General features: G+C 40.8%; 3 protein-coding genes across 6 annotated transcripts; 1 reads left to right on the forward strand and 2 right to left on the reverse strand.

Moving 5' to 3' along the window:
• Positions 1-103: 103 nt before the first annotated feature.
• Positions 104-8,270, reverse strand: Papss (PAPS synthetase). The gene is made up of 13 exons (XM_065484284.1): positions 8,046-8,270; positions 7,777-7,947; positions 4,689-4,760; positions 4,429-4,543; positions 3,754-3,989; positions 3,563-3,701; positions 2,821-2,939; positions 2,555-2,758; positions 2,264-2,503; positions 1,724-1,921; positions 1,463-1,672; positions 671-944; positions 104-611 (listed from the first exon to the last, which is right to left on the reverse strand). The coding sequence occupies exons 2-13, from the start codon at positions 7,810-7,812 to the stop codon at positions 517-519; spliced, it is 1,938 nt and encodes a 645-aa protein (XP_065340356.1). The 5' UTR covers positions 7,813-7,947; positions 8,046-8,270; the 3' UTR covers positions 104-516.
• A 627-nt stretch (positions 8,271-8,897) lies between these two features.
• Trs31 (trafficking protein particle complex subunit 31) lies at positions 8,898-9,868 on the forward strand. The gene is made up of 4 exons (XM_065484294.1): positions 8,898-9,180; positions 9,230-9,356; positions 9,409-9,591; positions 9,645-9,868. The coding sequence occupies exons 1-4, from the start codon at positions 9,014-9,016 to the stop codon at positions 9,741-9,743; spliced, it is 576 nt and encodes a 191-aa protein (XP_065340366.1). The 5' UTR covers positions 8,898-9,013; the 3' UTR covers positions 9,744-9,868.
• LOC135939743 (formylglycine-generating enzyme) lies at positions 9,833-12,441 on the reverse strand. Of its 4 annotated transcripts, none has more exons than XM_065484289.1 (7): positions 12,356-12,374; positions 11,870-11,974; positions 11,317-11,685; positions 11,101-11,260; positions 10,394-10,562; positions 10,177-10,339; positions 9,833-10,124 (listed from the first exon to the last, which is right to left on the reverse strand). In XM_065484289.1, the coding sequence occupies exons 2-7, from the start codon at positions 11,873-11,875 to the stop codon at positions 9,933-9,935; spliced, it is 1,059 nt and encodes a 352-aa protein (XP_065340361.1). In that variant the 5' UTR covers positions 11,876-11,974; positions 12,356-12,374; the 3' UTR covers positions 9,833-9,932. The 4 variants fall into 4 exon arrangements, with proteins under 4 accessions (XP_065340361.1, XP_065340360.1, XP_065340359.1 ...); XM_065484288.1 differs by having other exon boundaries at positions 12,238-12,358; XM_065484287.1 differs by lacking the exon at positions 11,870-11,974 and having other exon boundaries at positions 12,356-12,441.
• Between the last annotated feature and the right edge of the window lie 97 nt (positions 12,442-12,538).

Genomic DNA, 12,538 nt, shown 5'->3' on the forward strand with positions numbered 1-12,538 from the left:
CGCTGTTTTGTAAGAAACAAGATGTTTTATTTGCGTACCTTCATGTTCTTTGTGTTCTTGTCACAAGAACACGATTGGTAAGACTTAAATGAAACGATAATGATTGTGGTTTGCAATGATTTAACATTTATATGGGTTATAGTAATACATAATCCAGCCACTAAAACGTTTCAAGTATAAATAACATTTAACTTATGAAAGAGATAAATAGGCGCCGAGCAGCTTTACCTGAAAGCGATTCAAACAAAAATAAACTATTATTGCTAATTCCTCGGGAGAAGCTTGTCTCTTTTTAAAGTGTTTAAAACAGCAGCCATAACATTGTGATAACAAATAAAGAATCACTTTCTTTCTTTCTTTCCTTGGCGTGATTGGAATAAATGCAACCAAGAAACAAGGACGAAATTGGGGAAGTTATAAAAGACGCACCACCTCCTGTCAGCAGTGAGCAGGAGTTCCGGCCCATAATGAAATAAAAATTGTGAAAATTTCATCGGAAATGTCAAGTGGACGAAATCACTTTCGCAAAGACTGGTAGTAGTTGGAAAGAACCGTCCAAGCGCGAGGCGCCATGAATCCATCAGGAGGATTCTGCCCGCTGCGTGCCAAACCTGAGAAAAGGGTAATCCGATTAATTCGCAATTTCCATTTGGCTTAACGAGATTCTTACCACGCATCTTAGTTCCCGAAATGAACTCAAAGTCGTCTTTCCTGCTCGGCTCAAAGAACTCCATGGCCTTTTTAGTCTTGTCGTAAGCTGCCACCCTGAAGGGCAAGATTTCCAGTCCTGGCAATCCAGGGGCCATGGAGAGCACACGGCTGCCGTGCGTGGCGTCGTAAAGGTCGCGCGAGGGAGGGTCAGGGTGGGGCATGCCTGCAGGGTCGCGCCCCACGATGTAGAAGTTAGCACCAGCGTTCATCCGCGCCTTCGCGTGCCATTGCACCTGAGAACAAAATCAAATTTTTTTATGGATTGAAATGAAAGGGTTTTAATTTGTTGTAAAAATGGGTATTTTTGAGTGAGAAGATAAAAATTGCACGATCAGAATGCTGGGATTCTTCCCGGAGGTCAAATAAGCCCATCAGAACAGGTTAGACATGGAACCCTGGCGTCAGGGTAGCCCTTTAACGATCAACATAATTAAATTCGCAAGTGTGGAAGTTTAACCGACACCTGACAGGCTCTGTATTGGTTCGATTTGCAAGATCTGCGCACCGTTGGATCCTGATGCGCCCTAAATCGCGTTCCTGAGGCTTCCAAAGGGTCAAGTTAAACATATTCTAAAAGCTCTCGACTTGGCCGTTTCAACGGTGTGCAGATCTTGTAAATCGAACCAATACAGAGTCCGTTGGAGGTCACTAAGTGCCTACTCATCAAAATTTGATAATTTCAATCGCTTGAAAGCTACCCTGACGCCAGGATTCGATTCCTCAGCTGTTCTGGTGCTCTGTTCCACCTTACCTCGGTAGGCCCAGCGTACATCATGGGCGAGGGGAAGATGGCCAACAAGGTGGATGCAGGGTCGAGCACGCCCTCGTCAAGTACAGCTCGGTGTTGCTGCATCCTGGTAAGCAGCGGCACGTCGTCCTCCTTGGTCCACCCTCCGAGGGGGTGCAGCAGCAGCACCGGCCGACGGAAGCCGCGATCCTCCAGTAGCCGCCGCCGCGTGTCCTGTCGATGGTTATTCATTATTGGCTTTTTGAGCTTACGTCAGCGACGCACCTGCATCAGGAGAGCGTGTCCGTTGTGGATTGGGTTGCGCAGCTGGAAGGCGAAGACAGCGTCCGCACCCATTGCTCGGCACCGCTCGCGGATCTCGTTGGGCGTGAGACGGTACTCGTCCAGTCCGTCGTGCCACTGGATGCGGTCCAGCACCTCCAGCTCGCCTCCCACCAGCCAATCTCCACTCTCGTAGATCATCTGAAGCGTTTTTTGTGATTTGTGTTCAGTAAATACTCATAAGTTACATAAGATTTTAAAATTATTCCAAAATTTCGACTTTTAAGGTATCCAAAGGGCAATTATGACTGAATATTTCATATCTTCAAATTCCCTGACACTAAATTTGAATTTTTCAGGGTCAAAAACCTATGAAATGACACAGAACTCAATAATTTAGAACAATTATGTGTTTTGACACGTCAGAGTCGAACCTTGAAGGTTGTACTAAACCTCAAATGATTCAGTTTGGTGTACTCAAGAAAATAGGACACGAAATTTTTTATTTCATCTACGCTAGGCACGCATTAGACCAATTTTTACCTTGATGTAGGGGTGTCCCTGATTGTTAATTCCAAACTGTCTGCAGCTCCTTTCCTCCTTGCGGTGCGGGTAGAATTGCGGCTTACGCATGATGGCTATGGGACGGCCGTCATGGTTCAAAGTGATAGCCGAGCAGCCTTCGAGCCGCTCCTTGTCCTCGGTGGTCACGGGAAGGACGATTGGAATCGACTGGTTCGTCACCTTTGTGGATCCGTTTAGCAGGCAGCCAAAGTGCTGGCACTGAGGAGCGAAAAAGTCATGAAATTGGACAAATCCGCATCAGTCACGCACCTGTAAATATTGGTCCTCGGTCATGAAGCCCTTGAGGGGATACGCCCAGCCCTCAGCGAGCACCTGCACCCACTGCAGGTCGATGGTGGTGATGCTGACTGACGGCAACTCGAAAGCCTCCTGCTTGGCAGCGGCAATCTTGTTTTCTTCCACAAACAGCTCGTGGACGCGCGAGTCGCCGTTCATGGAGCGCGGAATGATTCCCTTTAGGATCCAAAAATGGAGTTAGAAAACTTTGATAATATATAATGGGAAAAATGTATCACATTTTCAATGAGCATCTCGACGACCTGGGTCATACTCTCGTCAACACTGCAGTCCACGGTCTTGACCACCAAATCAGGACACTCTGGCTTCTCGTATGCCTGGTCCAAACCAGTAAAACCTATGTAACAATAGCAAATATTTAAAAAAAATACACACATTAGAGGCTAAAAGAAAAATAATGTACATATATTTATTGCTTTATTATTAAATAATTTGTTTATATTCATTTTTACAATATATCGATTTACGACATGCCAAATACGCAAATTAAGTGAAATTAAATTAAAGACCGCCTTTGACGAAGTTTCTGAGCACACCAATCGATTCTTGAGGGTATATTTTTTCCAACCAAAATGTGTATAGCGCGACGTGCGTAGCACAAGTAGAACCTTTTTCCCGCCAAAACAGTATGAATGCGATAACTGCGCATGCTTGAGAGCTGGTTTGAGCAGAGAGACCACCTGTATGAATGACTTCTTTGTCAAATCCAGCCAGCTCTGACGCACGCGCAGTTCTCGCATTCATACTGTTTTGGCGGGGAAACAGTTCTACTTGTGCTACGCACGTCGCGCTACACTTTTTGGTTGAAAAAAATACCCACTTTACCTAAATTAACCCTCAAGAATCGATTGGTGTGCTCAGAAACTTCCTCAAAAGACGGTCTCTAAGCCGTTCCCACCAGCCGCCGCCTTAAATCTCGCAGCTGACAGTTAGACCTTTTAAGAAGTTTTACCCATTTACCTTTGATGTCTCCCTTGCGAGCCTTCTTGTACAGTCCCTTGACGTCCCTCGTTTCGCAGATGTTCAAGGGTGTGTCAACGAACACCTCAAAGAAAGGCAAGTCGCTCTCTCGGTGCACCTTACGTGCCATATCACGGTCCTGCGCAAATTAATTTCAAAATCATGTAGAGCAAGCTAAAATTTCGGCTCACTTTGCCGAACGGCGAAACAAAGCTGCAGAGGGCGATGACACCGCTGTCGGCAAAGAGCTTGGCCACTTCGGCTACGCGTCGGATGTTCTCCTCGCGGTCCTCCTTGGAGAAGCCGAGGTTCTTGTTCAATCCGGTGCGGATGTTGTCCCCATCGAGACTGTAAGCAGGCACGCCGCGGGCCACCAAGTAGGACTCGAGCTCAAAGCTGATCGAGGTCTTCCCAGCACCCGACAAGCCTGTACACATTTAAAAGTATTATTTCCCGCCATTTGCAAGGTTTAAATACTTTTCAACGTTGACTAAAAATAAGGAAAAAGCTTAAAATTTCCAGGTTGCCATTTAAATTTTTGAGAAAAACGGCTGAAGAGTTTGCAGTCTCTCTATTGTAAAACCACGATTTCTTACAAAATTTAGGGAATTTTTCCTCAGAATTCGCACACAGTTGGATAGATCGCGACGAGAGGGATCGAAATGAAGCGAAAATTTATTTAATTTTTCGAGTCATTATAAAGAAAATTGTTCTTTATTGTTGGCCTTTAAAGTTCTACTTGTATATAAGTGGAAAGACAATTTGAATTTACTGTTAAAAGGTCAAGTCAATTATATTGAAAATTCGGATGGCTTTCAGCACTGTTAAATTCCGGATGAGAATAATTTTACGGATGAAGTGCCAACCTGTAAACCAGACGGTGCATCCTCTGAACCCACGCAGGTGGCCAAGCACCTGACCTCGCTTGTCTCGGGAAACATGGTGCTTTTGCTCAGTCACATTCGTCGCCACTTGGAGCGCCTGCAGGGAGACTTTCGTCAGGTTTAATTCACAAATATTAGGTATTAGAATTAGAAAAATATATTTACAAAAGAAAGTAAAATTTTTAAGCAGATTGTTAGCAAAGCAGAAAGCACGTCGACAAGTTCACCATGCAAAAGCTTACCCAGGCCGAGGGTTGCGAAGAGAAACAACCCCCAAGCGAGCGAGAGACCAGCCCAGAGGAAGGGTGCATTTCCTGCAAAGATATTATTTAATGGAATAATGAAACCTCTCGATTTCTGATTTGCGACTCAGCGGAGATTTCACAAAAGCGTTTATGTTGGTAAAAAAAACTGTATTAGAAACGCGATTTCTAAATTTTGGTAATAAAAAATGGGTGTTTCCATGAGAGATTTTTCAGATTTTCAAATCGGACTAATACAAAGCTCGTCAGGCGTCGTTTAAGTGGCTACTGCTACTGGCTTGACTGCTCAAGGGCTACCCTTGACACCAGGGTTTGATTTCTAACCTATTCTGATAGTATTATTTGACCTCAGGAGTATCCCCAGAACCACGCATGAACTAGAAAATGCCCTTTTTGAGATCTTAAATTGGAATTTAAAAAAAAACCTAAAATATCATTCGGATTCGGAAAATTCTAAAAAATTATTTCGCAATTATAAAAGTTGTTTGCCGTCTAAATAGGCATCTTTAAGCTCAAAGTTTGAAGGTTTTACCTTCCAAGAGGCTGGTTTTCCCAGATTTCACCCTGATATCCCGGGAAAACAGCCTCAAATTGTTTCGTCAAATTTGGAACCCCCCAAAAAATGGTGTTCAAAAAAGTTGATGAATTGCAGACGATATTTTAATCTCTCGAGGAAACACCCTGATGCGAATTTCATAGAAATTTAAAAAAATGAAATTGCCGGCACACGACTTTTGGTACACACATGCAGCACGCAGCAATTTTTATTTAATTATTTTGCTACAAACAAAAAATATATCATGTAAAAATACCGATTATATTTAACAAATTAATAACGAGTGTTTATATGGCTTTAGGGACGACAAGCACAATTGTAGGCAAAGCATGATAGAGTCATTAATCGGATGGCAGATCGGATCTCTCTAATAAAAATTAGAATTCGATCTCGTCGAAATTGGGTCGCGTGAAATTCGTCGCGTCACCGTCCGAAATTGAAATGCCATTTAGCTTTTTGTGTGCGCCGACTTTCTTCTTCTTCCTGACAGAAAACCAATTAATTCAATCGCACACAAAGGTGGTATACGATAATAAAACCACTGCGGACCGAACACTACCAACTTGAGCCTTTTTAAAGTGGGTCGTGACAGAAACAGCGACTAAATTTGAGACGAAAAAAATGTGGAGCACAACTTAAATGGCTTTATCACTGCAGTTGGAATGTGTTTGCGAGAGAGGAGGACTGTTAATTGAATAGCAAATATTATTGCCTTCTTCTTTCTTCTTTGCATTGCAATCATGATCATATAGTTTGCAGGAGTGAATGAACTCTCTTGCAAACAAAACACAAAGGCGCATTGACAGAAAAGTGAAACCACTCTGAGACTATAGTTGTGAGAAATATTTAGCTTTCAAAAATGCGTTTTTCCATTAGCCAAGGTGACCTTGGCGAACCGCATAAGGAAGTGAAATCAAAAAAATTACTGTCTCGCTGAAAGATTGCGGCCACAGAGAGAAATTTTCACTTCACACTTCACACGCGTTCCTGAAAAGTCGCCTAAGAGCAAAAGTTATCTGCAATATTTGCACAAGTAATATGGAGCGCGAGCACTGATTTAGATAAAAGGCAGAGATAAAAAAAACCATCAACCATCGCTCGGCTTGCAATACAAATTTAATCAATCGTCTGCCAGCCGAGTTTTTTTATTTACACACAGCATCCTCGGAACTTTCTGAACAAGCCACCATCTGTGTCTTTTCCTCATCTGCCGTTCGCAGGGGCGTGCGAAACTGTTGATTTTAATTGCCAACTTTATAATATGTTTCTGCTTGAGCAAATAAAAACCAGTTTGCTATTCGTATTTTTACAATGATCAATTCCCTTGACCAACTACACATTAAACTAACTCTCCCCTGGAGGCTTTTCACGCCACTGTGCTGATTGAATGAAGTAATAAGTTGTATGTATATTAACTGTCGTAATTGTGTACATATCGGGAAGAGTTGGTCGGCGCGAGGAAAGCAAACAGCACAATATGAGGAAAGAGCTGTTTGTTATTTGTTGGCAGAGCTTCTTCAAGTTATTCCCGAGAATTATATTAGCATATTTTCCTGTTTGTAATATTGCATGCCTCGAATTTTGCTGACAGCAAGGTCAATGTCAATCAGAATATGAAGAAGATATTCATAACTGAAAAATAAGGAAAGTAGAACAAAAATTTGAATATTTGCAAATTTATTTTGAGATTATGATCGATATTGGATTGTTTTGCACAATTTAATGTGCATGAATATTAGAAACTATTTTCCCTGTTTGTTAAAAAAGGTTTTTAAGTTTTTTGCCTTAAATGAATTTGATCAGGAATCAAGATGATGTACATCACAGCAACAGATAAAGTAGAGCTATACAGGCCAAAAATTAAGAATATTTTGCATTGTTGGCTATAGTGAGTTTAATATTTGTGAAATTTAGCAACAGTTTATCTCTAAAATTATGACCTAGGAATATAGTTAAATTTCAGATTTTGCCAAATTCCTCAAAAAATTTAAATTATTTCGATTATTTCTCGTTGCAATCTATCCATTAGTGTGTGAATTGTTGGGAAAAATTCCCTAAATTGTGAAATAAATCGTGGTTTTCAGCAAGGAGACAGTGCTTGATTAGCATGCAAACTTTTGAGCCGATTTTCTCACAAATTTAAACAGCATCCTTGGAAATATTTAGCTATTTCCTTTTCTTCATATTTAGATAATTAACCTCAATTAAAGGTAAAAAGATTATTAAAAATAATTTTCTGTAAAGCTTTACTTTAAACAAATTGCTATTTCTAAATAAAAATAAAACTTTTTAATTTTTGATTATATAAACTTTTCATTTAAGAGGATGACATCACACAAAAGCAATTATTGTAATCAGTTTATACCAATATCAAGGATGAATTTTTAGTGCCCAGAGTGCCCATAAATCTATACAAATTTTGTTAGAGTGAATAATTCTAAGGCGATGAATAAAATAATGTTTTCTCAGTTAAAAGAATAAGCAGGATGAAGTAAAGTAAAAGATTCTAACCGTGCGCTGCTTTTTGCTCTCCTTATCATTGGGCATTTCAGAGAAGCGAGAGATTATATTCGTGCGTAATTTGACGGAGGCTGGACGTTGACTCGAAAAGCGCTCTTCTGCCCTCGTGGCCTACTTCCCAGGCGCACAAAATCCTCTCCTTTGGATACTGTCACGACGAACCTGCCAAAGAGAGAGGGAAATTCAGGATCGTACAATAAAATAAACATCCACGAGGCACCAATTTTCGAGTTGTTTTCACTCTCGGTCTCTGCAATTACCTGTAAGCTTGTCGATGGATGCCGGGTTTGGATGGTGCTAGCTCTAGCTCGTAGAGTGGCCGATGGAATCACACTGACAACTGACAGAAGGAAGGCCGTGCAGAATTATAGTATTTTAAAAAAATTAAAAGAAAAAAGCAGCACGAGAGCACGATGGGGGGATTTAACTCTGGTGGGTGGGATGGTGGGAGTTGACAGATTCGGTTGCACTCGACTCAGAGCGCGGAGCCAGCACTTCTGCTCTGTCTTATGATACAAGGACAAAGGGACAGTGCAGCCGATTTCTTGACTAGACGAACATGCCACCGTCTTAGCCGAAATATTCGATTCGGCAGCCGAAACAGAGCCGAAACGAGCACAATGCTTCGCCCACGGCGGCGCAGGGGGCGTGTTACACTAGGAAGAGTTTTAACAAGGAGATTCATATAGCAAACAAATAACTCCGTGGTATGGGACCAAAAAGGAGAAAAGGGTTTGAAAAATATCATTAATTTAATTTTGAAGTGCTTCGTGTATTTTTTTATATATTTTTATGAAGTTTTTTTTTAGCTCCAATAAAATTATTTTATCTACTCCTTAAAGACTCCCCTTGATTGGCAAGCTGGAGAACGGTTTTACAGATGTTAAAGAATGTATATGCAATTAAACCGGTTTAAAAAAGGCTTTTTGACATAATATGTAGAAATATTTGTCATATTTCACCTTTAATCGAATATATTTTGTTAAAAATCTACAGTTTTAAAAATTATTTTATTTTAAAATTCCACCAATTCCGTAATAAAAAGGAATTATTTAAAAACTACCGGTTAGTTTATCGTTGTTCCGGTATGAAAATATATCGATTATTCCAACTTGAGTTGACATGACAGCAAAATCAAAACATACACCTGAAAACTGAAAAGTGAAAACATTCGTTCTTGCTGATTATCCAGAAGTTCCAGAACAAAAGTCCTCCGGTGTCATTAACAATGAACAATTCAAGTTTTGGCGCTTGTCCAGCCAAGACAAGCATCCTGGACAGATCCCTGAGCAAAGGCAAGGGAGAAGTCAGCCTCAGTGCATTCGCTCTGCTTTTCTCAGAAGTGGTCCAGTATTGTCAGACTAAGGTCTACACTGTTCCTGAGCTACAGAAAAAGTATTATTTATTAAGTACTATAAATCAAACCTCACAAATATTATTTTAGGCTTCATGAAATTGGGTTGGACGTTGGCAGCCGGATTGTTGACCTTTATTTTGTGCGCGACAAAAATTGCAAGCGTGAGACAAAACTGCTCAACATTCTGCTATTCATTAAAACCACCGTGTGGAAAGTAAGAAGTTGCTTACTCTATACCTGACAGTTGACAGTATTATTTGTATTAGAATCTGTTTGGAAGAGAGGCAGACAAATTGGAACATGCTAATGATGACGAGCGTACCTACTATATCATCGAGAAAAATGCTCTGGTCAACTCGTTTGTGTCAGTGCCAAGGGACAAGAGCAGTCTGAACTGCGCCATTTTCACTGCTGGCATCGTCGAAGCTATTCTCACTTCTTGCAACTTTGTAAGACTCTGCCTGTGAAAAGCCTTTCTCTTTTTAATGGTTTCAATTTTTAGCCTGCAAAGGTTTCTGCCCATTGGCATCAAGGCACCACCTACATGATTAAGTTTGATGAAAGCGTCACCTCCAGGGACCAGCAGCTTGAAGAAAGATAAATCTAATTTCTATACATGTTATGCGTGTTTTCATGGTTTAAGTCTCATGTATGTGTTAATTAATCTAAGCATAACAAAAACAAGAAAAGTGTCTGTTGAAAATAAAGCCCTTTATTATGCTATGACTTGGAATGTATAATTTATTCTAAATTTTATTAAATGAATACAAAAGAACTTTATCATGCACATTCAGAGCTCATCCTTGGTTTCGTTGTCTTGGGCACTATTGCCATTTTCATCACGAGCACACCTGAAGCCCAAATTGCTGGCCGAACTGTCTGGCGTGTTCTGACTCCTTGCATCACATCTGTATCGGTAGCAGTAGCTCTTGTGGCACAAAAAGGAACCACCTTTTTTTACCTTGTCCATCTTGGGAAGATCCTGTAGAATCCAGGGTGAGAATTCAGCTAAATTACGCATTAAAAAAGCAAACCCTATGAGGCACTGTCCACCAATCTTCAGTCCATTCCCACACATTGCCGAGCATATTCTTCAGGCCGAATTTGTTTTCAGGGAATTCGTCAACAGGACAAGTTCCTTCAAAGCCATCTTCACCGGTGTTTGTTTGCGGAAATTCACCTTGCCAAATGTTCATCCTGTGGGAAAAAAGAAACTTAAACGTTTGTCAGTTAGTAGAAAATGAAAAGTACCTGTGCTGACCCTTGGGCATTGGGTTATTGCCCCAAGAGAAAAGTCTGTTGTGAAGACCGGCTTTGCAGGCCATTTCCCATTCGGCTTCGGTTGGCAGCCGCATGTCCAACCATTGACAGAAAGCTTTCGCATCATTCCAGCTCACATGCACCACAGGGTGGTCCATAACTAGAAGAAAAAAAATACAGAAATAAAGACGCAAGTTTGATTTAAGTGATAAATGGAGGTTTAAAATTTGGTTTTAAACTTCAGTTGTTACTCAATTTAACTCAAATTTAGCTTATAGACCAATTTTAATGAGACAAACTGATCTGTGGTCATTTTTTACTTTCCGGAAGAAATTAAAAATTTCCGAAGAGGATTTGTTCCGGATTTTGTAAGTTTTTAATGTGTATAGGATGAAGACCAGAGGTCTCAGCCAGCCCATCAAATTTCACATTTAAAATATTGTCAGCCGCCGCCAGGCAAAAAATTGGGCTAAGCCGGTCACGCCAGCCGCCGCCTTAAATCTCCCGGCTGAGACCTCTAAGAATAACATAATATTATAATATATATCAAAAAATAAGTAATTGTTTTTATATTTTTTAAAAATATATATATAATATATTGAACTGCTCAAAGTTTAAGAAAATGTATATTTAACACCCTGAACTTTAATTAATTTTGGCCACATTTCAATGAGATCGCAGAATCGCACTATGCTTACGATCTATGATCGACGAGTCAGCATCAAAGGGATGCCGCCAGTCTGCACCCTTGATGGAGAGCCACCAGGGAGCCGCAGCCACAGCCAACGGCCGCTCGTTTTCCTTTACAGTCTGACTTACGAATTTTTCAAACACAAATGAAGTTCCAAACTTTTCTGCCTGAAATTGCATATAAAAATATGCATTATTTTATAATTAATTGACTGAACTCACACCTCAGTCTTGTAGCCTGTGTCCTGGACAAAGAGCTCAAATTCCCTATTGCTGACTTCCCTGGAGTGCAAGCGGAAAGAGACGAGAGACACGTTCCTTGCTGGTCCCTCACCATCAGCCACAAATACTGGCTTGTCGGTGCCCATTTGGAAAAGACCAGCAGGCACCATCACAGTTGGATTGAGCAGCAACGCACGCTCTGCAAGCTGCGATGGCTCATCTGCGGGGCTTTCTGTGGTGTCAGTGCTTTCTAGGGGACACTGTCCACCGCGACTGGTCGCCGATCCGCAGCCACAAGACGACTCAGAGTCACCTCCGACGCCCAGAAGGGCCGTCAGGCTCACGAGAGCAAAGATTATGGGCCTCATGAACTGAAACATAATTACATAAAACATATTACATATTTTAACCTCAAACTCACCATTTTTGGATTTTTTAAATAAACAAGAGAAATTGAACAAGGATAACGTGCGGTTGTGAAAAACCCCACATAATTTTGAAAGAAGAAAGCGAAAAAGGCAATATAATGATGGCTCTTAATGTATTAAATCGTACCAGCATAATTTGTGTTGCACCTGCTGTGCTGCAGAGCAAAAACTTTTGAGTTGTGCAGCTGATCTTGTTAATTCCCTTCAGTCATGAGTGCCGGTTTCCGGTTTTCTTATATAAAGAGATCCTTAAGCTTAGTGCATAAATATATAGCGCGGTTTGAAATTTTTAGAGAAAAAAATATTGGAAAGCAATAAACATGGCATTGTCTATAATTTCTTAAGGGTGTGGCACTATTCGCACCTCAATTAGGTACAAATAGGGGCAGACACAAACTTAAATTAGATGCTAGAGGCTTCGACACACCTAGCATAAACAACAAAATTTTCATAAAACCCAAAAATAAATGTTGCAAAATCTCATCAATATCATACCGGTTATTATCGAATAAGGCACGAATTTAAGGGCTATTATTGGGTTCTTTTTATCCTATTAGCGCCAAATGTAGGTGCGAGAATAGTTAATATATTAATAAAATAATGATGAATATACACGGTTTGAATCCATTCCTGATTCCTGCCTGTTTATACAGCTGTTAGCTGTTTAAAGACCACTTCTTGTTTACAACAGGTGGTGGGCGTGGTGACGCATAGTAACGATAAAGGAGATCTCAAAAGTAAGAACCTTGTGCAGCTCGTCTTGCTTACGTCATTATTAGCACGAAATCTTTATTTC

Source organism: Cloeon dipterum, chromosome 3 (assembly GCF_949628265.1).
Source record: "Cloeon dipterum chromosome 3, ieCloDipt1.1, whole genome shotgun sequence".
Classification (NCBI taxonomy): Eukaryota; Metazoa; Arthropoda; class Insecta; order Ephemeroptera; family Baetidae; genus Cloeon; species Cloeon dipterum.

Coding starts and splice junctions, on each gene's coding strand:
- Trs31 (XM_065484294.1), top strand. CDS start 9,014: ATGAACAATTCAAGTTTTGGCGCTTGTCCAGCCAAGACAAGCATCCTG. Junction 9,181..9,229: donor GTTCCTGAGCTACAGAAAAA/GTATTATTTATT, acceptor ATATTATTTTAG/GCTTCATGAAATTGGGTTGG. Junction 9,357..9,408: donor TTAAAACCACCGTGTGGAAA/GTAAGAAGTTGC, acceptor TATTTGTATTAG/AATCTGTTTGGAAGAGAGGC.
- LOC135939743 (XM_065484287.1), bottom strand. Junction 10,563..11,100: donor TGACTCGTCGATCATAGATC/GTAAGCATAGTG, acceptor TTTTTCTTCTAG/TTATGGACCACCCTGTGGTG. Junction 10,125..10,176: donor GGTGGACAGTGCCTCATAGG/GTTTGCTTTTTT, acceptor TGGATTCTACAG/GATCTTCCCAAGATGGACAA.
- Papss (XM_065484284.1), bottom strand. CDS start 7,812: ATGCCCAATGATAAGGAGAGCAAAAAGCAGCGCACG. Junction 3,990..4,428: donor ATGCACCGTCTGGTTTACAG/GTTGGCACTTCA, acceptor AAATGTGTACAG/GCTTGTCGGGTGCTGGGAAG. Junction 2,940..3,562: donor TCGCAAGGGAGACATCAAAG/GTAAATGGGTAA, acceptor ATTGTTACATAG/GTTTTACTGGTTTGGACCAG.